The sequence below is a fragment of the Tenrec ecaudatus genome, chromosome 7 (assembly GCF_050624435.1).
Source record: "Tenrec ecaudatus isolate mTenEca1 chromosome 7, mTenEca1.hap1, whole genome shotgun sequence".
Taxonomy (NCBI): Eukaryota; Metazoa; Chordata; class Mammalia; order Afrosoricida; family Tenrecidae; genus Tenrec; species Tenrec ecaudatus.
In genome coordinates, this window is record NC_134536.1 from 17,108,647 (window position 1) to 17,133,712 (window position 25,066).

A 25,066-nucleotide genomic window follows, 5' to 3' on the forward strand; every position below is an offset into this window, starting at 1 on the left:
TCTAAAGTTTTGCCTGAGTACTTCGTAATTCTTCATAAGTATTATAAATTGTGTCTTTTTTAAACATGAAATTTTGTTGCTGCTAGTGTTTAGGCATGCACGTGATGGTTGCATGATGATCTATCAAGAATCCAGCTGAACAAGCTGGTTCTTACAGGTTAGCCTCTTGGACACCTGTCTAGGGAGGAGCCCTGGTGGTGTAGTGGCTGCTGTGTTGGGCTGCGTCCCGCAAAGTCAGCAGTTCAAAACCACCAGCTGTTCAACAGGACAAAGCCAGGGCTTTCTACTCCCGCAAAGAGTAACAGTCTTAGGAACCCACAGGGCAGTTCTACCGTGTCCTGTAGGGTCAGTTTGAGTTGGCACTGACTCGATGGCAGTGAGTTTGGCTTCGGATTAGGCGTCTACACAGACAAGCATGTCATCGAGTATGAAAGGCAGGTGTCATCCACTCCAGTCATCAAAAGCTATCGCATTAGTGAGATGGTTGCTATCAATTTTGATCAGGTGTTTAAAACCAAATATCACCTATACCTAGTTTCTCTGGTGAAGAAATTCCTTTCGATTACCAGAGAAAGATTTTTTTAAAAATCAGGGAGTTGTTGTCATAATGGAGAACTAAGTGTCTCAGATTCCTTCTCTCCATCTAGTGTGCTGAGAAGTTTCTAATCTGCTGATTATGCTGAACTGCAATGATAGGTTTTCTGATATATAACCTCCGTTTTAATCTGATTCTTGCTTTCTCATCATTGCTCCAGCTCGTGTCACCCACGCTCTCCAGGGAGCGCCCGTCCTCGCTGTGCCGGCCTCGTTAGATGAGTGAGTTACAAGTGCTCCTTCTTTCCTAGTCTCTGGAGGCGAGAGCAGAACTCCGCCTTCTTTGACTCCTTGGTAAACTCATGTGTACGACCCCGGCTGGCTTTGTTACAGCGTCAGGTTTTCCTCTGCTTGTTTGAAGGGTAGATCCAGTGCCCTTCTTGGACACAGCTGGATTTGTGTGCTCCAGTTTCACACAGGAATCCATCCTGGAAGTCACACTGGCCGAAGAAAAGTGCTCACGTCAAGCAAATTGTCGAAACTGCCAGCCTACAGCGGTTTATAGCCTTTCTGAAAAACAAACTGCACTGTTTCTGTGACCTTGGCCTTTGTTCATCCTTCACGTTATTTGTGATCTCTGGATTCTTTGTCCAATTGTGTGTTCATGTCATCAGGTTTTCCTAAGAGCCTTTGGCTTCGTTGATCAGCAAAAACTCAACTGCCACCGAGTCAATTCCCTCCAATGGCCGCACAGCCCTATTGGACAAGAGAGAAGTGGCCTCGTGGGGTTCCGAAGCTGTAAATGTTTATGGGAATAGAAAGCCTCATTTTTCTCCCTCAGAGTGGCTAGAGGTTTTGAAATGCTGACCTTGCAGTTAGCACACCAATGCTTACTAACCCCCTACGGCATGAGGGCTCCTTGGTTTTGCTGATCGCCTCTGTATGTGCTTGGTTTCTGCTTCATTCATCTTGTTCTCCATTATTTTCAACCTTTTTGAGTTTTCCTGTTTCGCTTTCACTGCCTTCCTAAGGTACAGGTTCAGCTTCTACATTTGTGTAGAACATACATGCGCAGTTCAGGGGCAGAAGTCCCTGCCCGGGAGCAGCTTACCTTGCTCTGCAGCTGCGGCACGTCCCAGCGGCAGCTCATGGTCAGCGAGCCTTTCCTCTGGAACAGGCAGTGCACAGCCGCCTCCAAAGACCCATGGGCGCCGATGACCAAGATCTTCTTTCCATTGAAGTCCACATCTGCCAGCCAGATCGGGATGGTCAGCAAGAACTCGGATCCTTCATCTTCAACAACTTGGCCCTCTCGGCCCCCACCCCCGGTTGAATATGCTCTAGGACTGGGGGGTAGTAATTAACCAAGTTTCCCACTGCAAACACTCCTGGTTTCTAATTCATGTGACGGAGTGCCTTTCTAAAATTGACCGCTGTGTTTTATTAGCACAAGGCTTACTCTCTGCCATCTTTGGGAATGTCATGGGCAGAACCATTGTCCAGATAACCTATCCCATGAAAAAGATGTGGACTACACAGTTACTGACCTAAGAGCATATCCTAACAATTAAATCCACTGATACAACCTTGGTGTACATTCAGGGAGTTCTGGATGCTTTTAAGGGTCAGGGCAGCACCTGTCTCTTTTCGACTCCAATTAGAACAGAGAAAATGGATCTGGTTGAATTTTATGTAATCAGCTAGCAACTCTTTAAACAAAAACCAGCAACAACAACTAAAAAAGGCAGAACTCACCGCTCCAGGGCCGATGTCAATTCAGTGAGTGACCTTATCGGACAGAGAGGCGCTACCCCACGGAGACTCAAGACTACTCACCGTAATGGGCGCAGACCACTTCCTTCATCTTTCTCCCATTAAGTGGCGAGTGAGTGCAACCTGCCGGCCTCTTGTTTAGCCAAACACTTTAACCAAAGAACCACCAGGGCTGCTTAGAAAGCTCTGGCACCGACGAAATACATTCAAAACTCCGTGCCATTAAGTTAACTCCAGCCCACGGGAGGCCTGGAGGCAGTGGTCGGCACTCTGGGCGACGTGCACCAGCTCAGCAGTTAGAAACCAGCTGCTGCCCGGGGGGAAGACCGGGCTTTCTGCTCCGTAAAAAGTGACCGTCCCGGAAACTCAAAGAGGTAGTTCTGCCCTGTCTTATGAGGTCACGGTGAGCCGGAGTTTGAGTGTGTTTTTTTGGAGTGTGACTTTTCATGGACAATAAAAGAAAACTTTTTGCTCAGTCGCCCTGTTCACCAACCTCACCACCATCTCACGGCAGCCTCAGGTGTCCACTTTAGCTAGGTCTGACACACTGACAGACTTGAGAAACTCACACCTGCAGTATTTCTCATTGTGTTTAACATGCCTTGCTTCCTGATGGCGGACAGAGTAGCTTGTTGGGAGCAAAGGAATTTTCATTTTTACCAACTCTCTTTTGCAGTCACCAAACTGGACCTGAAAACTTTGTAGTTCTCTCTTCATCTTTACCCCCACCCAAAAAAAAACAAGGAGGAAATTTAAGTCCACCCTGAATGGTCCTTCCACGTTTCGAAGAGAATCTTCCAGAAGCAAGTCCTTGCTGAGCAACAACCTCGATACTAATGAACGGAAAAGCACACTGCTTTTGGCAGGGGCATCCTACCTGATTTTTCAAGAAGTTCAATGACGGCTCTGGCAACTGGCGAGATGAAGCATTCGTGGGCATCCCCACGGACCAGCTTCCCCAGATTGATGTCTGTCACTCTGGTCACAAAGAGAAGAACAGGCAAGTCACAAGCCTGGCCAGAATGTATGTCCGAGGTTCAACTAGCATGAGGCCAGGCGTGTTTGATAGAACATACGGAACACATGCGAACAACTGGACAGAAAAATCAAGGCCCTGCGCTTCTTAGGGTAGCCCCTCGAGAAATGTCCGGGTGGTCTCTGTGAGTTGGGACAGGCGCCAAGCGTCCTGTTCCACCTGGAGGGCCCGTCACACAGGTGCTTGCTGCCAACTCCAGGAAGCAGACAGACTGCAGTGGACTACAGCAGAATGGCACCTCTGGAAACCGTGCGACACGACGGCAGGCCTGCTGCCGCCACGCCATTCCCCGGCTCCGAATGTGGTCGGTTACATAATTTCATGTCCACTTGAAGATGTATAAAAGTGGAAGGGTAGTATTCAACCTGTCCCTCATAAGAAGGGAACCAACACACACCCAACCCTCTCTCTGCATTCACCTTCCCGCTTGCTGCTGGACCCTGTCATGTTTTCCACCAAATTTGGATCCACAGGACTTTGCACCCACCAGCCTATGACCATCCTGCTCGCTTGACTTCACACCCCTGGCCTATGACCTTCCTGCATGCTACATCATTGCAAGTGGTCATATGCATCCGAACAGGGAATGATGGACTAGGATTGGACTGATGGACTTGAGTTGGACTGGGCTGAGAGCCTTTCTTGATAGACTAATTGATGTATAATTGCTCCTTGCGATAAAGCTTGTCCTTACACATAGGAGTGTCCCTAGATTTGCTTCTCTAGTCAACCAGGCCATCCCACGCACAATGGGAGCAGCCCTCTGTGATCCACGGGTCTTCACAGGCCGACTGTCCGCGTCAGACCACCATGCGTTTCTTCCTGGTGCCTGCTAGTCTAGAAGCTGCTGCAACCTGCTCGGCATCGCCAGACAGACAAGTCTCCACTAACACTGGGGCAGCAGATACCCCTCAAGGGCACCTGATCAGGAACGGCCATGGTAGGAAGATCAAGAAGAGCCAAGAAACCAGACCTGTGGCCACTGGCCGGCTCTGACTCCTGGCCACCTCGAGGGTTTCAGAGGAGAACCAAACTTCCCAGGAGTTTCCACAGCTGTGATCGTACAGAAGTAGACCACCAGGCCTTGCTTCCTCAGCACCACTGCGTGGACTCAACCTACACAGACCATGGATGCCGAGAACCCTACATGAACCACCGTGGACTGCCCCCACAGGGCCCCCTTTGCCCCTGAGAAAATGTCTCTCCCAATCAAGATAAAAATTCAAGCCCAACTGTGCGAATCCCAGCCACCCAGCACGACTTGAGAATCCACAGGTCTGACTCCCACTTGACCTCAGGGCATATCTCCTTGGGAAATCAAGAGCCTCTGGGTCCTGCCCTGTGCACACCTGGAACATTCTGAAACAATCTGGTGAAGCTAATGGCCTCAACCCAAGTTAGAATTGAGATGGGCACATTTATAAATGGCTCCGTTAATTCTCTCCCTTTCGGCAAAGATCGAAAACTTCTGGAAGTTTTCTCGTTAAGGAAGACCCCTTTACAATTAGCCTATGATTGGATCAGAAGTTTTGGTGATGTTTTAACTTCTCTCTGTCCCTTTAGTCTGAGTCACAATACAAGGTGACCCCTCAGCCCTGCCCCTGCTGTAAATACCAGATCAGCCATCTAATCTCCTAAGCTTTCAGCCGTGCACCTCTAAATACACCGTGTTCACTTGGGCCACAATGGGGCACAGGCTGTGTCCCATAAAGGACACAGGCTGGGAACCAGTGGAGACGTCTGGGGGGCCCTCCCCAATCCCAACTACATGGACAGCTGTTCCTCCCCCCATAAGAATTTATTCAGAGGACAGCACTGAATCTGCAACTCCGGAAGAGGGACACATCTGATCAGAGCACACGGGAACAAATGAAGGGGAAGGAAGAGAGAGTGGAGCACATCCTGGCCCACCAAGCCTTGACGATGATATTCCCACTCAGAGCAGCCAATCCACAGAGAAGACCACATGGCCGGCCCCACTATGCGACATGACGTCCCTCACTGACCCACAGCTCGACAGAGGACAACACTGGAGACAGGGAATCCCACCCAATCTGACCCCACTACACCGAGGCAAAACACTAAGGGCATGCAACAGAACTAAAAGGGGAACAGAACAAATAAGTCCCCAGGGAATACCAAAAATAGACTTTGGGGCCAGGGCTTGGTGCCCCAACAGACTCAACTGGAAAACACTCCTAAAGGCCAAGAAACACTCCTTGAACTAACTACAAGCTTTTCTTTCTTGTTGCAGTTTTGTTTTTTGGGGTTTGTTTGTTTTGTCATTGGCTTGTTGCTTCTTTTTATTTTGTTGCTTGGTTTTGCTTTATCTTATCTTTGTGCATGTTATAATCACAGGTCTGTCTAAATAAGATAGTCTGGATGATCAATCTGGAGAAAACAATGGGACCGACAGCTCCAGGGGGACATGGGAGAGGGGGAGATGGGGGGAAAGGTAGTGGTGTTAACAAACCCAGGGACAAGGGAAGTACATGTGATCCAAATCGGGAGGGTGGAGGAGGCCTGGTAGGGTGTGACCAAGGGTAATGTAACCGATAGGAATTACTGAAACCCAAATGAAGGCTGAACATGGCAGTGGAACAAAGGAAAGTAAAAGGAAACAAAGGAAAGAGGTAGGAGGCAAAGGGGATTTATAGAGGCCTAGATAAAGGCATGTACATATGTAAATATATCTATATATGAGGATGTGGAAATATATCTATGTACATCTAAGTATAGATTTAGTATTAAGGTAGCAGATGGACATTGGGCCTCCACTCAAGTACTCCCTCAATGTAAGAATACTTTGTCTTATTAAATTGGCATTCCATGATGCTCACCATCCCTAAACAATCACTGAAGACAAAAAAATCGGTGCATAAGCAAATGTGGCGAAGAAAGCTGATGGTGCCCGGCTATCAAAAAATATATCTGGCCTTTTCTTTTCTTTTTTTTAAAAAAATTTTTTTTTATATCTGGCCTTTTCACGAAGATGGCGCCGAAGGCAAAGAAGGAAGCTCCTGCCCCTCCCAAAACGGAAGCCAAAGCAAAGGCTTTAAAAGCCAAGAAGGCCGTGCTGAAAGGCGTCCACAGCCACAAAAAAAAAGAAGATCCGCAAGTCACCCACCTTCCGGCGGCCCAAGACCTTGAGACTAAGAAGGCAGCCCAAATACCCTCGGAAGAGCGCCCCCAGGAGAAATAAGCTGGACCATTAAGCCATCATCAAGTTCCCCTTGACCACAGAGTCTGCCATGAAGAAGATCGAAGATAACAACACACTTGTGTTCATTGTAGATGTCAAGGCCAACAGACACCAGATCAAACAGGCTGTGAAGAAGCTCTATGACATTGACGTAGCCAAGGTCAACACCTTGATCAGGCCTGACGGGGAGAAGAAGGCATATGTTCGACTGGCTCCTGACTATGACGCTTTAGATGTTGCCAATGAAATTGGAATCATCTAAAGTGAGCCCAGCTGGCTAATGCTAAATATAAACTTTTTCAATATAAAAAATATATATATCTGACTGGGGTCTTAAAGGCTTGAAGGTAAACAAGCAGGTATCTAGCTGAAAAGCAACAAAGCCCACTTGGAATAAGCACACCAGCTTGTGCGATCACAAGGTGTCAGAGGGATCAGGTATCAGGCATCATCAGAACAAAAAATCATATCATTGTGAATGAGGGGGAGTGCGAGGGGTGGAGACCCAAAGCCCATTGTAGGCAATTGGACATGCCCTCACTGAAGGGTTGTGGGGAGGAGATGAGCCAGTCAGAGTGCAGGGTAGCAACGATGAAACATACAAATTTCTTCTAGTTCCCAAATGCTTCCTCCCATCCCCACTATCATGATCCCAATTCTACATTACAAATCTGGCTAGACCAGAGGATGGACACTGGTACAGATAGGAACTGGAAACACAGGGAATCCAGGGCAGATGATCCCTTCAGGACCAGTGGTAAGAGAGTGGAGATACTGGGAGGGTGGAGGGAAGATGGGGTGGAAAGGAGGAACCAATTACAAGGATCTACATATAAAAATGGGTGAAGAGAGATGTTAGACAGTGCAAGCTATGACAAAACAATAATTTATAAATTATCAAGGGTTCATGAGGAAGGGGGAACAGGGAGGAGGGGGAAAATGAGGAGCTGATGCCAGGGGCTTAAGTGGAGAGCAAATGTTTTGAGAATGATGAGGGCAATGAATGTACAAATGTGCTTTACACAATTGATGTATGTATGACTTGTGATAAGAGTTGTATGAGTCCCTAATAAAATGATTAAAAAGAAAGAAAAAAACACAGGCTATGTGCTGGCAACATTTCAAGCCCCATACAGCTTCCATCATACATGACAGGGCAGACCACAACAATGTCGATTGTTGAGGGTCCACTAAGTGGGTCCTGACCCATAGCCACCCTGCTTACTGGACAACAAAGCCCTACCCGGTGCTGCGCTGCCCTCACGACTGTTAGGTTTCGGCCACTGTGTGGCTATTTATCTGCCCCATTGAGGAGCTTCCTGCCTCTCACTGACCCCCCACCAAGTATAGCATCAGAACACCTCAAATCTCAAATAAACATTCTCGTCATTAACGAAAGTGTCAGGCCTTGCCAACAGGCCGGAGGTCCCTGGTCTTTAAAGCCTGATGTGCCAGCAGGATGACCGAAGAGAAGAGCAAAGAAACCGAGCCTGTGGCCACTGGGTGGCTTGGACTCGGGTCACCTGTGTTTCAGAGAACACCTGGGCTGCTCCCAGGGTTATCCACAGCCGTGACCGTCCCAGAGCAGATCTCCAGGCCTTGCTTCCTCCCCACCACCAAGGGGCTCAAACCGCCAACCTGTTCACTAGCAATGGAGCACCAGCCACTTGTGCCACCCAGGTAGCTTCCAGAAGAGTGTCATTAAGACTCTGTAACTCGGACCGAAACCCAGCCCCAGTGCCATCCATGGGGTGAACCTAATACAGGTTCCTGACACTGTAAGTCACAGTAACAGGATCACACAGACTGCGTTTTCCTGATGGACTGGGAAGGGGATAGGGGAGAGGGGGACCGTGTCTGCTTCTCGGGCTTTGTGGTTGCCAGCGCAATGCCCAGCCCACCACACCACTCGGACATCTTAACCAGACAGGGACTTAGCCAACGATGATGACCGATATGGAGTGATTTCTCAAATGTCACCCCAACCAAACCAGTGACACCGATGTCTCAGGACCATAGCAGTCCACTAGGGCAACAGCCCATGCACTACCAGAGTGCATGGAATTTTCCAGACAATGTAACATTCTGATACAAGATCCGAAACGCCCTAAACCTTTAAAAATGGTTTAAAGTGTTTCAACAGGGTCCTTTCATCAGCGTTCCTGACATAGCTGCACTAACAAGGACCACGTGGACCACGGGAGACCAGCTGAAGGCGTGGGCATCCCAGCAGCCTCTGCCCGCGTTCCCTTACCCGTCCACGTCCTTTTCTGGCTTCAAGGCATTGAGCACTTTGTTGCTGAAGGAGTTCTCGGGGATCTGAAGGGCAAGGCCGTGGACTCTGGTGTCTTCGTTCACCTTCAGGATCTCATCTATGATCTAAGGAAGACAGGAAACCCCTCGAAACAAACATCAGCCTTGGGAGCCCAACAAGGAGCAACCGTAGCTCAGAAGGGATGCTTCAATAGGGCCTCGGTTTTAGTGGCTTTCTTAGGGTCAGGCTTGGTGGAATGCACCAGGAAATCGATGATTTTCTTTTCATCATCCTGTTGATCAAAGGTCAGGGGGAGGGAAAAAAAAGCTGGCTCCATTTTTAAGTGACTTCTCTTTGGCTCTTGCTTCTGGCTCTACTTGTAGCTAAGGGGAAGGGGGAAGAAAATGAACAAAACAAGCAAACAAGATCAAACAAAAGCTCGATAGTTATTAAAATTCATGTAGGCAAAAGACCTGTCTACATTGATGTCTGGAGCCAAACACACGCTGCCAGCGTGGGGTGGTGCCAATAAGCATTTGTCTCAAGTACCGCAGCCTGGCCCAGCCGAGCCTGCAGCCCAGACACAATGGCACAACAGAGCTTACTCATCTGCCCACTGCTCCCAACATCAGCAGCGGGCACTAGACTCTGCTGCGTGGACCAGACAGGCACCAGGTAGCAGATCCAAACCTTTGCAGTTCTAAACGCAAAGGTTACCTTTGCCACCAGAAACGCTGACTGAGCTCACTGCTTGTTAAAAAGGCCAAGGTACTGTTGGGAAGCTTTGGGGAAAGCTCACGCCTGGCTATGCCTTTAATGAAGCAATCAATCCCTTCTCCGGGTGTTCCTGCTTTGTGCCAGGAGATAAGATAGTCCTTTCTCTGCGCCAAATGCTTCCCTTGCCAGTGAGTGAGAGTCTAGCCCACACACATGGAGCTCGCTACCCGAAAGAGACGGCTGACTGTGTCTCAAAGCCCCACAAAACTCACTGTGGCAAGTGCCGCTACGTGGTGGGGGTACAAGGGAGTTATGTATGCATCATACACACTGGGTGGCTAGCCAAAAAAGGTTAGAGGTTCAAATCCACCCAAAGATGGCCTGGAAGGAAAAAAAAAAATCCGGCCACTGAAAACTCTGTGGACCACAGGGGGTCGCAGGTGTTGACCCACTGGCAGCTGGTCTAGGGGCAACAAGCGCTACCTGACTCACAAACACCAGAAAGAAAGTTACATTTCAGATGCACACTATTCATCCATGCGTCCACCAAATGCACTTTAGGCACCTTCTTTGTACCAGTTCAAGGGGAAGAAAAGCGAGAGACAAAAATGCCCAAATTTCTGCCCTCCTTGAGAGTTTATATTGTGAGCTTATATCCCACCCCACCCCCAATAATACAAACGCTGAAGAAATGCACCCAAAATAACAAAGCCAGGGCTTCAGTCAGATTCACAGATGTACGGGACCGAGTGAAGGAGCACTGACACTAGAGGGACAGGATGACTTTTCCCCGGGAAGTCAGCCCCACCAAGGGAAGCAAGAGACTACGAGGGTGAAAGATTTTCAACTCCTCATCACCCCAAGTGGCAGAATCCGATTGTCCCAGGGGAGAAAGGCGAGTTACAGCCTTGGTCAACCCCCGGGGCCTTTCTAGCTGTCCTATAGGGTCACTATGAGTCGACCATGATAACAAGAGAGAATCTTTATGGAAGATGACAGGGTCATTCATTTCCCCATGGACCCACCAAGTGGGCTCCACCCGCCAGCCCGCCCATTAGCAATCTGGGCTTCCCGGTTGACTTCCAGCACCAGGCAGACATTACCTCATCCTCACCGCTGTCTGGAGGGAGGCAGATGTGGGTGATGTCCAGGCCCACCTGGAAAGAGAACACAGGGTCCTTTGTCACTGAGAGACAAAATACCTCGCTGCAGATGACCAAGTGGCTTTAAAGGCCCAGAGCCTCACCTCCGCTGCCAGGTGCTGGTTCGTTTCCTGCATGTCGTTATCTTCGCCGGCCTGGAGGGAGGAGAGAAGGAGGTTGGTTGGTACGACACAAAACTGTCTGAAGCGGTACAAAACACAGCGCAGAGGCTACCTAATCGCAGAGACGAGCTGGGCACTGGGCTGCTAACCACAAGGTCAGCAGTTCGAAGCAGCCAGCCACTCCGAGAGAGCAAGACAAAGCTACAGTCTCAGAAATTCCCGGGGATGGGGGGGGAGGCATTTCTACCCTGTCTCTTCTCAGGTGGCTGTCAGCTGGCATCAAGCCCATGGCAGTGAGAATCACAAATGAGATGGGAGGGAAAAATCCAGAAGTAGCCGATTGCCTCTAAAGCAACGGTTCTCAACCTGTGGATCGTGACCCCTTTGGGGGGGGGGGGGGGTGTCAAACGACCCTTTCGCAGGGGTCGCCTGATTCCTAACAGTAGCAAAATGGCACTGATGAAATAGCAACAAAAATAATGTTATGGTTGTGGGGTCCCCACCACCTGAGGAGCTGTATGAAGCGTCAGGAAGCTCTGGAGGCGGATGAACTGGACTAAGAGGAGCTCCCGGGCTTTCAAGGGCCGCTGCCTCAAGTTAAGGCAGCCCTCCATGTTAAGTGAATCTTAAACACCACACTGCCCCCGAGGTGCTTCCGTCCCTTAGTGACCCTGAAGGACAGGGTAGAACTGCCCCAGTGGGCTCCCGACACTGTCATTCTCTAAGGGAGCAAACCACCCTGACTTTCTCCCCCCAGCACTGCTGGTGGTGCAGCCAGCAGCCCAGGGTGCAACCCACCACGCCGGCCGGACTCCACAAATAGGCGCTCCTGTGAGCTGCCCAGAAGGTGAAGCTGGAGTCCCGGGGGCCATGCAAACAGTGAAGACGCTCAGCTGCTGGCCCAGTGCTTCTCAGCCTTCCTCACGCCGGGGCCCTTTCATACAGTTCCTCATGTGGTGGTGACCCCCAACCATAACATTATTTTTGTTGTTACTGTACCACTCTACTTTTGCTACTGTGATGAATCAGGTGACCCCTGAGAAAGGGTCGTTCAACCCCCAAAGGCTGAGAACCACTGTGCTAGCCCAAAGGCTGGAGGCGGGGGGCAGGAGGGTGGTCTCCACCCATTGGAAAGTGCCTCGGAGGAAAGGCTTGGAGATCTGCTTTAGAAAGTGTAGCCGTCCCTAATAAAATGTAAAAGAAGAAAAGAGAAAAAAATGATTAGGGCAAAGACTGTACAGATGTGCTTTATACAATTGATGTATGTATATGTATGAACTGTGAAAAGAATTGTATGAGCCCCAATAAATTGTTAAAATAAAAAAAAATTTTAAAAAAAGAAAGTGTAGCCATTACAAATTTACAGAACACAGCTCTCCTCTGATCCCCATGAGGAGGCCATGGATTCCGAGTCACGTGGATGGTAACTGGGAGGTGGGAGAGGTGCAAAGTTAACAAAGTGCAGAGGCCCAGGTTACTCTGCAGTCCGACTGCCTCTCAACTTTTCCCGTTGCCGTTCCCTGTATGGGGTGGGGATACAAACCCCAGGGAACATCACTGGGTGAGCTCAGCCCTGCAGTCCTACAAACAGAACCCCTGGGAGCTGGAGGCTGCGGCTGGAGCATTAAGGGCATGCCAACTATTGGCGGGGCTGGGTGATGGCCCTGGCTCACTGCCTGGTCCCCTGCACCTGTCACCCACAGTGAGCCAATCAGCACGCACGGACGACACGCCAACAGTGGCATCGAGCCACAGGCCTGCAGCCAAGGACTCCGAATGCAAATCCCCCCCAGCTGGGCATGACCGTGGGCCTGGCCTGGCTGACAGGCCAGCAGAGGAGGAGGAGGAGGAAGAGGATGAGGAGGAGGAGGATGCCCCTTGTGCACATCCCCCTCTTCGCATTCAAGTCCCATTGGACATGAAGGAGGACAAGCATCCTCTACAGGGCACAACATTTGCGTCCTGTTTGTGGTGCTGGTTCTGTGGCAGCTGCTGTCTCACCCATGAGGCCGGTGGTGAGAAAAGGCGGCCTCAGTTGAAACGGGACCCCACCACCACCACAACTCCGGCATTACGGCCGCATCCCGGCTCCCCCCAGTTGCTCCTGGGAGCCGTTTGTTCCTCGTGTGTAGATTCCTTCCCTCAGTGTCCGTCTCGCCTGACTACCCTCCCTGGGACTAGCTCGTGACCCCCGAGAGGAGAGCGCCCACATCCCGGAGACCCGGAGAAGTCTGGCAGCAGGAAGACACCCAGGTCTCCTGTCTCTGCCCTGAAGCCACATGTGAGCTGGCAGCGCGGAGGGCCCCACATTTCCCAGGCAGCTCTCACAACTAACACAGCTGGCCTCTTTGGGCGATTCTGTTCTAAATGCAAAGGCCAGAAACCGGGGCCCAACCCACCCGGGCACCTCACCTGAATGATGGCCAGCACTGGCTTAAAGGACGGGTTTTTCTCCTGCAGCAAACTCAGCACTTCCTTTGAATTCTGAATGACGTCCCTGTGCGGAGAGAGAACAGCTCGGTGATTGACTGTGGACAGGAGGTGTGAACAAGACCCGTCTTCTTAGGGCATCTGTCGACATAACTGAGCCCAGCAGGATGGATCCCAGTGGAGGGGAGGGTTGTGGAAGGACGGGATACCAAGGAGCCCATGAGCCTCAACTGGGACAAGCTCACTCTCACAGCAAGGCTGAGAGAAGCCAACTCCACATCCGTGATCAGTTGCGAGGGGCACCGTTCTCTCTTGTATCGTCTGAGTTCTTTTCAACAACCCCTCTGCCTACCAAACCAAACCAAACCAAAGAAATAAACATGTCCATGGTCATCAAGTCATTTCTCACTCACAGGGACCGGGCAGGACAGAGCAGAACTGCCCCCTTTGGGTTTCCATAGCCCTCCATCTTTATGGGAACAGACAGCCTCATCTTTCTCCCCTGGAGCGACTGGTGGGGTTGAACCGCCAACCTTGTGTGGTTACCAGCCCAGCCTACCCCACAGCACCACAGAGGCTCCTTCTCCCTCCCCGCTTCCTCTCCCCCACCCAAACCACAAACTCACTGCCATCGAGCTGATTCCAACGCAGAGCCCCTGCAAGGAAAGGGTAGAACTATCTTTGTGGATTGCCAAGACTGCAGCTCTGGACGGGAGTAGAAATCTCCATCTTTCTCCTGGTGGTTTCAAACTGCTGACCCTGTAGTCAGCAACCCAACGTGTAATAACTATGGCACCAGGGATCAACTCCACACACACACACACACACACACACACACACACACACACACACCCCAAACAATGTGAGGCCATGGGAGTGGACACACTGGTGAGGAGATACCAGGGCGCAGAAAAGAATGCTGGGCTCCATCCCAGGTCTTAGCCTTTGCAGGGAGAGGAAGGAGGGCAGGCTTGCTGCAGAAACAGTGGGGATACCTGTCAATCTGATCAAAGGCTTCTGAGAGGCCCCCACACTCCTCCAGAGCCTGCAGCATGCAAGCAGGGCTCCGGAAAGACTCCCAGTCTCTCTCCCAGCACCGCAGAAGCAGGAAGGGAGGTGGCCCTAGGTCAATGGGGCACAAGCCAGGCTCTGGGATGAGAGACCCCAGAAGTCCCACCCCCACCTGCTGTTCACTCGCCCCTGAAAGTCCTCTGGCCAGATGCTCACCACTGGGGCCCTATGCTTGGTGGACAAGGGTGTTAACTAGCAGGACACGCTGTAGCTCATCCTCCCGTTAGTGTTTCACGGCTCTGGACCACCTTTGGGTTGGGCTCTGCATATGAGCACCCCAAGAAGGTCCTTCCCCCCCTCCAACCTTCAACAAAAGTGCAGACAGCCCAGCACCCCAGCTCCGGTGCAACCATCTTTAAGGTTTGTTTGGGTCTCACACAGGCCCACCAAAGCACCCTGTCTGGACAGAACAACTTTTCAAAAATGCTTCCTGCTCCAAGCTGTGTGTGAGTCAGAGAAGCCGCCCTGAGCAAAAGGTCCTGGTCAGCTGTCCTGATGTGAACGAGCAGCTGATGGACAAAGAGCTCTAGAGGCTGGGCTGCTGGGCTGCTACACAAAAGGTCAGGAGCTGAACCCAGCAGAGGCTCAAGACAGAAAGTGCTGCCTTATACTGCAAGGCGTCCGGGACAGCCTCTGCTTGCGTAGCCAAAAACAGAGGCCAGGCCGATTCCTGAAATTCCAAGTTTCAAAAATCAGGGCTTGGGCTTCTCCCTAGGGTCTGTTCCAGGTGTTCAGTCCCAACCCAAGCAAGCTCTACACCTTAAGCTGTGTGGCAGGAAACAGGGTTTGCAGAGTTGAGTTCAAGGAGGTAATTAACAGGTTTTCACAATGACTAGAGGTCAAAGGGGAACAAGAGTCCTAGGAACCAGTTTCCATTTCCCCAGAGGTTGTAAGACCGTCCCCTGAGATCTTCATTACTCCAGGGTTGTCAGACCCCCAACATTATCTCAGTGGCCCCACTCCCCCTTTCTTGAATTAGGAACATTCGATGAACAGGATTTTCAACAGATCCAGGCCGGGAATAATTAACATGTTTAAAAGGAATTCACTACAGGGAAGGGTCCACTTACATCCTGGGTCCCTTTTAACTCAATCGCCACAAAATATGTTACATTTCTAGTTCTGCTTAACCCCTTCCTTCATCAAAAAGAATCTGATTTATTCCCAGAAAGAGTGCCTGTGACCGGTCAGCACTATGGGGCAGTTCTGCTCTGATCCCTAAAACTCACTGCTGTCGAGTCTGTTCCGACTCACAGGGGACCTTTGGGGGACTGAGTAGAACTGCCCTGGGGGGTTGTGAGATTGTAACTCCATGGGAGTAGAAAGCCTCGTCTTTCTCCCACTGATGGTTTCAAACTGCTGACCTTTGGGTAGGTATCCTCCCATTGTATAATTCCCGGGCTCCTAGAGGTCTGTCCTCTAGGGTCACTATAAGTCAGAATCTACTCAAAGGCTCCAAGCAAGAGAGAAGGATGCAGGCAAGCCCTGGAGTCTGGGCTGCAGGGTCCAGGGATGCTCGGGAAAGCAGTTTCCAACCCCTCCATCAGAACAGACCCCTGTGGCAGTGACTGTTTGCCTGGTTTTGTTTTCAGTCACTTGGGATAAAGCCAGTGACCTCCCACCTGTTGGACAATGTAAGCAGGAGGCAGCTACCATCTGAGCTCTCTGCCCCTCACATTGGCACCCGGCTCTGGGTGTGTGTGTGTGTGTGTGTGTGTGTGTGTGTGTGCTGTGTTGTGGGGGGAGGAGGGAACACTGATTTGTGACCAGTGTGCTAAGAGATGCTGGGTTTGGGTTGGAGGTAACAGGGTAACCAGTTTAACTAGGACTATAAATGATACTAGATAAACAAATTCCACCACACCCATCATATCACACACACACACACACACACACACACACACACACACCTTGTTACATGTGTAACATTTTGTCCTTTGCAATTATTCATTATTCTTACAGATACAAGCAAGGCTTGAAAGGAAGGCCTCACCAGGCTGGATAAATCCACAAAGTATCCTAAGTGAGAGACTGTCCTGTCCTGCCCTGCTCTGAGAAACTTCCCAGTCAGCTTCCAACTGTGTGGGAACAGTTGGAAGGAACCTGTAGCTCCTTGAAAGCCTCACGTCCATCCCGGGAGGATGTCTGCGAGGTGACGCTCCACCCCCATGAGGCAACAGCACGTGCAGGATCCAAATACTCCCAACAAACTAAAAAGACACTGTCCAGGGTCTCATGGAATAGGGGGGGGCTCCCCTCACATGCCCTCTGGCAAATACAATGTACAAGCCCTTTTTGAGTTCTCAGGGTCGGAAAGCTCCTTAGAAGCAAGGATGGGAGGAAGCGAGACTCATGCCCGCCTCTAGGCTGGTTACCAGGAGAGGGCGCCCTGGAGGAGCACCCCGTGCGTGGTAGAGGGCCCCAAATCAAACTACCTCCCCGTCCTCGCGTCCATTTGGACTGCGGCGACCCTAAAGGGCAGGGCAGCATCGCCACGATGGGTTTCTGAGAGTGGAAAGCCTCGTCGTTAGGTCTCGAACTGCTGAAGTGTTAACCCAACACGTAAGCAAAGAAAACGAGGAAGGCCCTCAGCAAGATGGATGGAGACGGGGCTCCAATGGCTCCAGCTTACGAGCGTGAGGATGGCGCAGCCTGGACAGTGTTTCAGCGGCTCACTGCAAGAACAGGTCGGTTGGAGGGCGGAGAAACGTCTGGGTGACTGGCTGTTCTTCCAAAGAAAGGTGTGAGGAGGAGGTCGGCCAGTGCGGGACCTGGGGATCTCCTTAGACTTTTCAGACCCGCGCCCACGGCAGGATCCTGGCTGTCTAGGACTTGTAGGCAGACCCACACGCCCAAGTTTCCTCCAAGTCCTGGAGAACTCTCTTTCTGGGTGGGAACTTTTGGTAAATGAATGACACGTGTGACAGGAGGAGAAGGTCAACCAGACGCCTGGCTGTGGCCGAGGCCCCACAGGCACTGGCATGCGGGCCAGCGGGCCAGCAGTGACTGTCTGGCTGTACTTGTCAGACACCATCACCTTCGATTGAGGTGTTTAACCTATCTTACTGTTATTATCAGTTTTTAATAGTTATTATTATTAAACGTGTTTCTGTATATCAGTGGTTCTCAACCTTCCTAATGCCGTGGCCCTTTAGTACAGTTCCTCATGTGGTAGTGACCCCCCCAACCATAAAATTATTTTCGTTGCTACTTCATCACTGTCACGTTGCTACTGTTATGAATCGGGCAGCCCCTGTGAAAGGGTCATTCAAACCCCAAAGGGGTCGGGACCCACAGGTTGAGGACCGCTGATGTATATGAATCTAACATAGGTCACCCATCGAGACAGTAAGTAGATTGACAGTTTCTTGGGGGTACGGCAGGAGAGGCTGGGGGACATGAGTGCCAGGAGTACAAGAATGAAGAAAACGGTTCTAAAGCTGACGGTGGTCATGATTGTACGGCTATCCTTGATGTGACCGAACTATGGAACTGTATGATATGTGAGTTGCATGGCCTAAATTGAATTTTTTAAGTAGGTCATGCCTTGATATGGCCCTTCTAGCACCGTGGCCCAGGAGCCCGGTTAACCAAAGTCAGCATTCCGAACCCACCAGCCGCTGGGAAAGAGAAAGATGGGGCTTTCTACACCTCTATGACCTTAGGTGGCTTGGGAAACCTAAGAGGCAGTCCGCTCCTGCTTTAGAGGGTCACTGTGAGTCAGAATTGACTAGATGGCAGAGTTTGGTTTTTTGGTTTTCTGCTCAGGTCTTTCCTTTGTGATATATATTCGAGCTTCCAATTGTTGACTGTAATCCCATTTTGAAGGGAGTTGTCTGTTGTGCTAAGGTGACAGGATTAAACAAAATAATCAAACTCATGGCCATCCATTTCGACTCATGGCTCCTCCGCGGGGCAGGGTGGAACTGCCCCTGTGGGTCTCCTGCTCTAACTCTTCACCGGAACTGAAAGCCACCTGGAGCAGCAGGTGACTTCCAACCGCTGCACTCCCAGTGGCTGCTTCTTTCATCATCTGCCTTGGGGTTCCTTGGGAGTGTGGTCTCCCATCCGAAGCTTTTTTTTCGGGGGGGAGGGGGTTGCTTTGGAGTCCCACCTGCTTTGATTGATGACAGTGAAATCCACAACAACTTTAAAAACCAGTGTTAGAGGATCAGCAAGGCATCTTAAAGAAGAACAAAACCTACCACACAGCTACCATCGTCAAAACATCCCAGCCTGGCTGGTCCAAGGAGGTGTGAACAGAATCGTTAATCCCAGATAAACCCAGCCATCTCTAGACGATTAGTGCTTGACAAGATGGAAACCCAGTAAACGGAGAAGGGCATAATCTCGTCCGTGGACAGACCGTGTTGACGCAGCTGGATTCCCATCTGCAGGAGAATGATCCCACCACACCTCACTCCATGCCCAAGAAACGAACCCACCTGGCTTAAAGACAGAATGTACATCCTTCAACTATAGAGATCATTAATGGACAAACAGGGCCTAAGCATACCACCAATGGTAATGAAACTACACACAGAAGAGCGGACACCTCAAAGCTCGCAGCTCACAGCCATGGAACCAATGACAACTTAGAGGCCAGGGTAGGGCTGCCTCAGTTTCTTTAAAGGAGCAGAAAGCCCCATCTTTCTCCGGAGAACAGATAACTTGGGCCTCCAAAAAGATAGTGATGAGCCTTAAAAGATTCCACGACACGGGCTCATAGACGAGGGAGGTGGAGGGGGATTAGCAAGAGTTTATCAGGAAAAATACTCATGTCTCTGTGGGAAACTCACACTGAGGGAAATCGGCCAAGGACTACATTCCCTAGCTTACCACAGAGGGAATCTGGAAAGCTGGTATTCCATCGCAGGAAAGCCTCCACTTTGGTAAGTTAAGGTCCCAAGTACATTCATTATCCGCCTTTAAGTATCATTCCCACAGATTCTCCCCGGAACGGTTATGCTGCCTTAAAGTGAGCACAGGGTTGATTCCATCTCCCTGTAGAAGCAGACAGCCTTTTCTCCCTTCCCCACCGTCACCCAACTCCCCGCCGCCCCGACATACACACACCCTCTCCCCCAATGCAGGTGTCAGGTTTCCTCACCTGTGAGCTCATGGACCTTAATGTAGATACCACCCACCTTGTGACGCACGGAACTACCGAATATAAATGTCCCAAGATAGTAAAGATCTGTCTCCCTTCTTCTCGTTCCATGTGGACCATCAGGAGGAGCTGAGGTGAGCCTGCTACCATAACATGCGTCTGCCTCCTGAATGTTACTCTCCTATCGTTCCAATCCTCTGGGACTTTACTATGATCCTTATATCTTGTCACCATCCAGCTCTGCCCACTGGCCCTTGGGTTGTTGGAGGCTGGTTTCCTCTGACAGTCTCTCAAATCCACAGAAAACTTCCAACACCTCAGTGAGAACACACCAAATAGCCCAATCTTTACAACGGGCAGAGAACACGCACAGTTTACCAAAGAAGACAGTCGGCTGGCCAACAAAGATGTGAGGAGAAGTTTGAGATGACTAGCCAGCCGCGAGACGCAAATCGGAACTAGGATGAGATACCACCTCATCCCAGAATTGACAGCAAAGTTTAAAAAAAATGGAAACAAATGCTAGAGAGGGCTGGGGAGAGACCGGTGCCACCATACTGTGCGGGTTCAAACACTGTAGGAAGCGGTATGGTGCTTTCTCAAACACCCCAAGAACCAGCAGGACTGCTACTTGGTATAAACACTACAGGAGTAAAGAACATAGTCCACAAACGTGCTTGACACAATGGATGCATGTGTGTATTGTGATAAGATCTGTACGAGCCTCCCATAAAATGATTTTTTTTAAAAACATAGCCAAACCCGATTTCTGCACCCCCTTCTTCATGGCAGCAGTGCTCACAACAGCAAGAGATGGAAAGCTGTAAATGTCAACAAGTAGAAGAAGGGAACGATGAACTTTGGTACACACCCAATGGTGCGTACATAACGCACCATGAACAATGACAAAACCGCAACCCCCCGGGGACATGAATGGATTCTCCAGCAGTCAGCACAGAAGGACTAAGAGTGTATGAGACCTTGGTGATTAAAAAAACAAAGAAGTTTTTCATATCAAAAGAAATGGATTTTGACCTTTATCAGAGGTGGGAGGGGAAATAAGTAGGCGTGGGCTGGCGTGGGGATGCCAGGCCCTCAGGCCACTGCTCAGACCTCCCTGCCATCAGTCAAGGCAGCTCGGAGTCATCCTACAGATGAAACTGTCTGTTTACAGCTACAGGCTGTCCGCCTGAGGAGTGGCTGGATGTTTCCAACTGCCAGATCTGGGGGATCACAACCCAACTCATCCCCCAAGGCTCCAAACAAACATCAATCCCGGCTAACCTCACAGGTCTCCCCAAAGAGAAGCTGCTCTAGCCACTGGCATTCCAACTCAACTCACAGCGGACTCCAGCACCCCTATTGGGGCGGGCGGGGAGGTGTAGAACTGCCTCGTGAGTTTCCAGAGACCGTCACTATTTACGAGTCAAAGTCCCATCTTTCCACGGCAGAGCAGCTGTTGGCTTCTAACTGCGGATCCTTCGGTCTCAACCCAACTGGTAACCTCTCCTCCACCAGGGCTCCTTACATCAGGCGCGAGTTAATGAAATGTTTGACCAAATATAGCAAACTAATGTTTGGTTGTTGATACTTTTGTATGGCCCAAGAGTATTCTCAACAGCCAACTGACCCTTGGCAGATAAGACGGTTCCCCACACCTAGCGGAGAGGGTAGAGGGTTACTTCTGAGTGAAGGAGAAGATTCTAATATCCTACAAGAGGGGGCTGACAGAAGCAGCCAGGGGGAGGCAACAGAGCAGGCCACTGGGAGGTTTGAGAAGCTGTGTAAATTGTTGAACACAAAAATAACAATACGATACACGAGCTCTCACCCAATTCACCATAAAAGGTTTGGGGGGATAAAACCAGTGTGATATTACGGTTGCTAGTTTACATGTGAAGAAAGTGAGATCAAAGAGTCTGTCCAGCTCTTCCAGCCAGGACGAGGCAGGGTCACACGGCAATGCAGGGCACTTCCTGTTCAAACTGCTTTCAGGAAGCAATAATTCATGGATACAACACAGTCTGTTTTATTATTATTATTATTTTAGTCTGTTTTAATCCGACCCACAATATAGCATGATTAAATGACTCAAAAACTAATAAAGCACTGCCATCGGGTCGATTCCGACGCAGTGACCCTCTAGGACCAAGTAGAACGGGCCCTGTGGGTTTCCCAGACGATAACTCTGTTTAGGAGTTGAAGCCCTCATCATCCCCCTCCCGCCCCGGAGGGGCCGGTGGTTTCAAACTGCTGACTTTGTAGTTCGTAGCTCAGTGCATAACCTACTGTGCCAACAGGACTCCTCCATTAAATGACATGGGGAAATGAAAATGAGAATATTCTGTGGCCTGTGAAAATTAAGAGATTCTGGGTTTAGGGTTTCATAAATAAAACTGCTAATTTCATCAATTAAAAAAATCTGTGAAATTTTTCCTTTTTCACCCTTTTATCTAAGTACCTATATGGTTTCTCCAGTGTTGCCTCAAGGCCCACAAGACTCAGAATCATTTATTCTCTGGCCTTTTATAAAGTATGCTGACACCTGTTTTAGAGTATGTTAGGAAATAAACAATGTAATAATAGACATCTATGGAGGCTGATGGCTTAGCATGTGCCAGTTCTGGCTGGGGCCTCTATGCATGTAAACGCCCATTTGGCACTGTCGGGATTATTGGATCTAACCACAAAGTTGGAAGTTCCAAACTCCCAGTGGCTCCTAGGGAGAAAGATGAGTCAGCCTGCTCCTATAAAGATTTACAAAGTTTGTAAAACCCTGCAGAGGGTGTGTCTGTGAGCCACAATCCACCAAATGGCTGTGAGTGGATTTGGGCTCAAGCAAAGATCAAGTCTGTCAGACAGGATGGGGCTGTGTTCCACTGGGCTTCAGGGGCTGATTTGGACTTTAGATCACCAGGCCTTTCTTCCATAGTGCCCCTGGGTAGACTTGTTATCAGCTGACCTTCTTAACCCTTTGTACCACTGAGGTAGAAATTTTCATGAGGGAGTTAAGATGGACCGACCAGGGCAACAGGATCTGTACCCAGGCTCTCCATCCTCAAAAGACCCGACTTTTACACATCTCTAAGGCAGCCTTGGCTTTAAAGCGAAACTGATTCATACATTCAACCAGGTGAACGCTGCCAAGAAGAGAAGCAAGAGGTGAGCAGGCCCTGGTGTTTGGCTCTGCCGCTGCCTCTAGACCATGACCACCAAAGTGGTGCAGGGTCCCACCCTGGCTAAACTCCAGGACCCTGCAGGCAAGGGCTGTTGAATGCCTACTGTGTTTCCTTTGAGACGATGAGAACGTTCTGGAGCAAGACTGTGGTGGTTAGTCTGTCATGGGCTGTGTAGGGCAACCGTTCATAGGGATGCCCACCAGAGGGGCGGCCCGCCTGACCATAAGCCCGAGATGCTGTTGGGTGTGGTGTAAACAACGCGGCAGCTTCAGATGCGCTGCTCTGAACACACCCCGAGAACGCACACTCAAACGCAACCTTATTTAGTTGCCCACAGTTAAAAAAAAAATAAGAAATGCAACATTCGGAAAGAAAAACCAAAGCCTCTTTAATATCATCAGCCTCCTCTTGAAAAGCCTGGGCAACGAATATCATTACATTACTAAAGGCTCAACAATAACAAAAAATATTTTAGATGGAAGTGTAGACGGGGAAAGGGCTGGCGGTCACCCCTGCGCGCAGTGGCCCAGGGTCCCCAGCTCCGGGGCGGCGGCCAGGCCAGGCCCGCCCAAGCGTTCTGCTGGCTGCCCCGAGGCGGTGTCTTCCCCGGGGCGCACGCCTTCCCTCCCGCCACCCAGCAAAGCCTCTCCCTCCGGGGAGGGGGGGGGGACAGCTGCATCCCAGAGAACTTCAGAAATCCAGAGAGGGCTCCCGAATGGCGCGGCTGGCCGCGAGTCTCCCCGATGGCCCGGCCTCGTCGGCCCCTGGCTCGGGCCGGCTCCATCTTAACTTTCCCAGAAATGGATGCTGTGCGGGCGGGCAAGAGGGGTTCCCGGGGAGCCGGGCCCCGGCTCGGGGACGCGGGCGGCGAGGTGGCCCCTGGAGCGCAGCCGGCCCGCCGCGCGCAAGCCCGGACCCCGACCCGCCCCCGCCGGCGAGAAGCCGAGTGGCGCAGCCCGAGGTCCCCTCCCCGCCTCCCCTCCCCGGGCTCCGCGCCGCCTCTTTCCGGCCGCGGCCGCGCGGTTGCATCAGAGCCGGCGCCCGGGGCGCACGTGGAGCTCGGCGCGCGGAGCTGGTGGCGCCCTCCGGGATGCCCGCCCCGCACCGGCGGGCGCGCCACCACCAAGCGCGGGTCCCCAGCCCCCCGGAGACCCGCGTCCCCGCCCCTCGCCCTCCCCGGGTCCCCGATCGCCGCTCCCGGCACTCACCTGACGATGGCGGCCCGCGCGGGGGGCGCCCGGCTGCCCCGGCCCCGGCTTCCCCGGGCCGGGCCGTCCTGCAGCCGCCGCTGCCCGAGCAGGCCCTCCGGTCCGCCGGCGACACCCAGGGCCCGGCAGGGCGCACCTGGGCGGCGCGGCGGGCCGGCGAGCGGCTGCTGGCGGCGGAGCTGGCGCAGGACTAGCGGCAGCCGCGCGCTCATGGTGCCGCGCGGACCGGGCGGCGGGGACGCGGCGACACGGCACGGAGCGAGGGAGAGCGCGCGCCGAGCCTCCCGCGGCGGCGAGATGCGACTGCGGAGCACCGAGGGACGGCGGTGCCAAGTCCCTCCCGGGTGTGGCGGGCGGGGACCAGCCAGAGAGCAGGGTCGTGCCAGTAAGGGGCCGGCGGCAGGAAAGACCTGGCTCTTCCTCCGCCGCCGCGGGAGCCCCTAGCGGGCACTGCGCCTGGTCCGTGACGTCCGGAGGCGGGGGCCTGCGCTCGGGACCTCACCGGCGCCTCTCTGGCCCTGCACGCACTATGGGTACAGGTCCCTCCTGGGAGCGAGCGTGCATCCTTCTCCTGGCACGCTGCTAGTGCCCTCGCCCTCGGGTGGCAGTTAGCACCCCTGAGAAGCCGGTGGCAGTGTGCTCACTTAGTTCAGGATCAGGAGAGGGCCTACCCCGGAAGGCTGTATGGGCATTGGGATTCAAGAGCCCGCCGTGTAACCGCAGGGCCTTATATAACCTCTCTGAACTTCAGCGCCTCGTCTGTTGCAGAGAGAGATGTGCTGATAATGTCCTAATGTTGGGAATCGCTGGAGTAGTTTCCAAACATGGCCACCCCACGTGTGCAGGGTAGGCTGTGACCTGCCAGGAGCAAATTACCCAGCCTGTATTCCAGAGCCTCGTGTCACCCTTGAAGACTCAGAACCTTTCAGCTAGCGTTTCGGCCCAAAGTTGTGACCATGAGGTGGGAATAACACTAGCCCATAGTGCTAGGGACATGTTTTCTATCAGCTTAGGCACTGTAACGCACTGCCACTGAATGGGGGCCGACATAGGGGCCCTATGCAGCAGGTAGAACTGCCCCACGGGGGACTCCCAGACTGTAGCTCTTTATGGGAGTAGAAAGCCCTTCTACTGTAGCTCTTTATGGGAGTAGAAAGCCCTTCTTTCTCCCTCAGCAGCAGGGAGTTTTGAACTGCTGACCTTGCAGTTAGCTGCCCAACGAGTAACCACTGTGCTACCAGGGTCTCTGGAGCTGGAAAGATCCCCTCATTTAATCCTTAAAAAAAAA

At 51.6% G+C, this 25,066-nt stretch overlaps 1 protein-coding gene and 1 non-coding gene across 2 annotated transcripts in view; both read right to left on the reverse strand.

Moving 5' to 3' along the window:
• MTHFD1L (methylenetetrahydrofolate dehydrogenase (NADP+ dependent) 1 like) overlaps positions 1 to 24,437 on the reverse strand; it is a 167,094-nt gene extending 142,657 nt beyond the window's left edge. Inside the window, exons 1-7 of the mRNA XM_075554379.1 lie at positions 23,779 to 24,437; positions 13,193 to 13,277; positions 10,763 to 10,813; positions 10,620 to 10,673; positions 8,800 to 8,924; positions 3,185 to 3,285; positions 1,646 to 1,782 (exon numbers count right to left, since the gene is read on the reverse strand). Coding sequence (XP_075410494.1) covers positions 1,646 to 1,782; positions 3,185 to 3,285; positions 8,800 to 8,924; positions 10,620 to 10,673; positions 10,763 to 10,813; positions 13,193 to 13,277; positions 23,779 to 23,990 — 765 coding nt within the window. The 5' untranslated portion in view covers positions 23,991 to 24,437. The remainder of the gene's footprint in view (positions 1 to 1,645; positions 1,783 to 3,184; positions 3,286 to 8,799; positions 8,925 to 10,619; positions 10,674 to 10,762; positions 10,814 to 13,192; positions 13,278 to 23,778) is intronic.
• LOC142454140 (small nucleolar RNA SNORA11) lies at positions 22,738 to 22,865 on the reverse strand. Its single transcript, XR_012785661.1, has one exon. It is a non-coding gene; the product is annotated as a small nucleolar RNA SNORA11 (small nucleolar RNA).
• Positions 24,438 to 25,066: the final 629 nt, after the last annotated feature.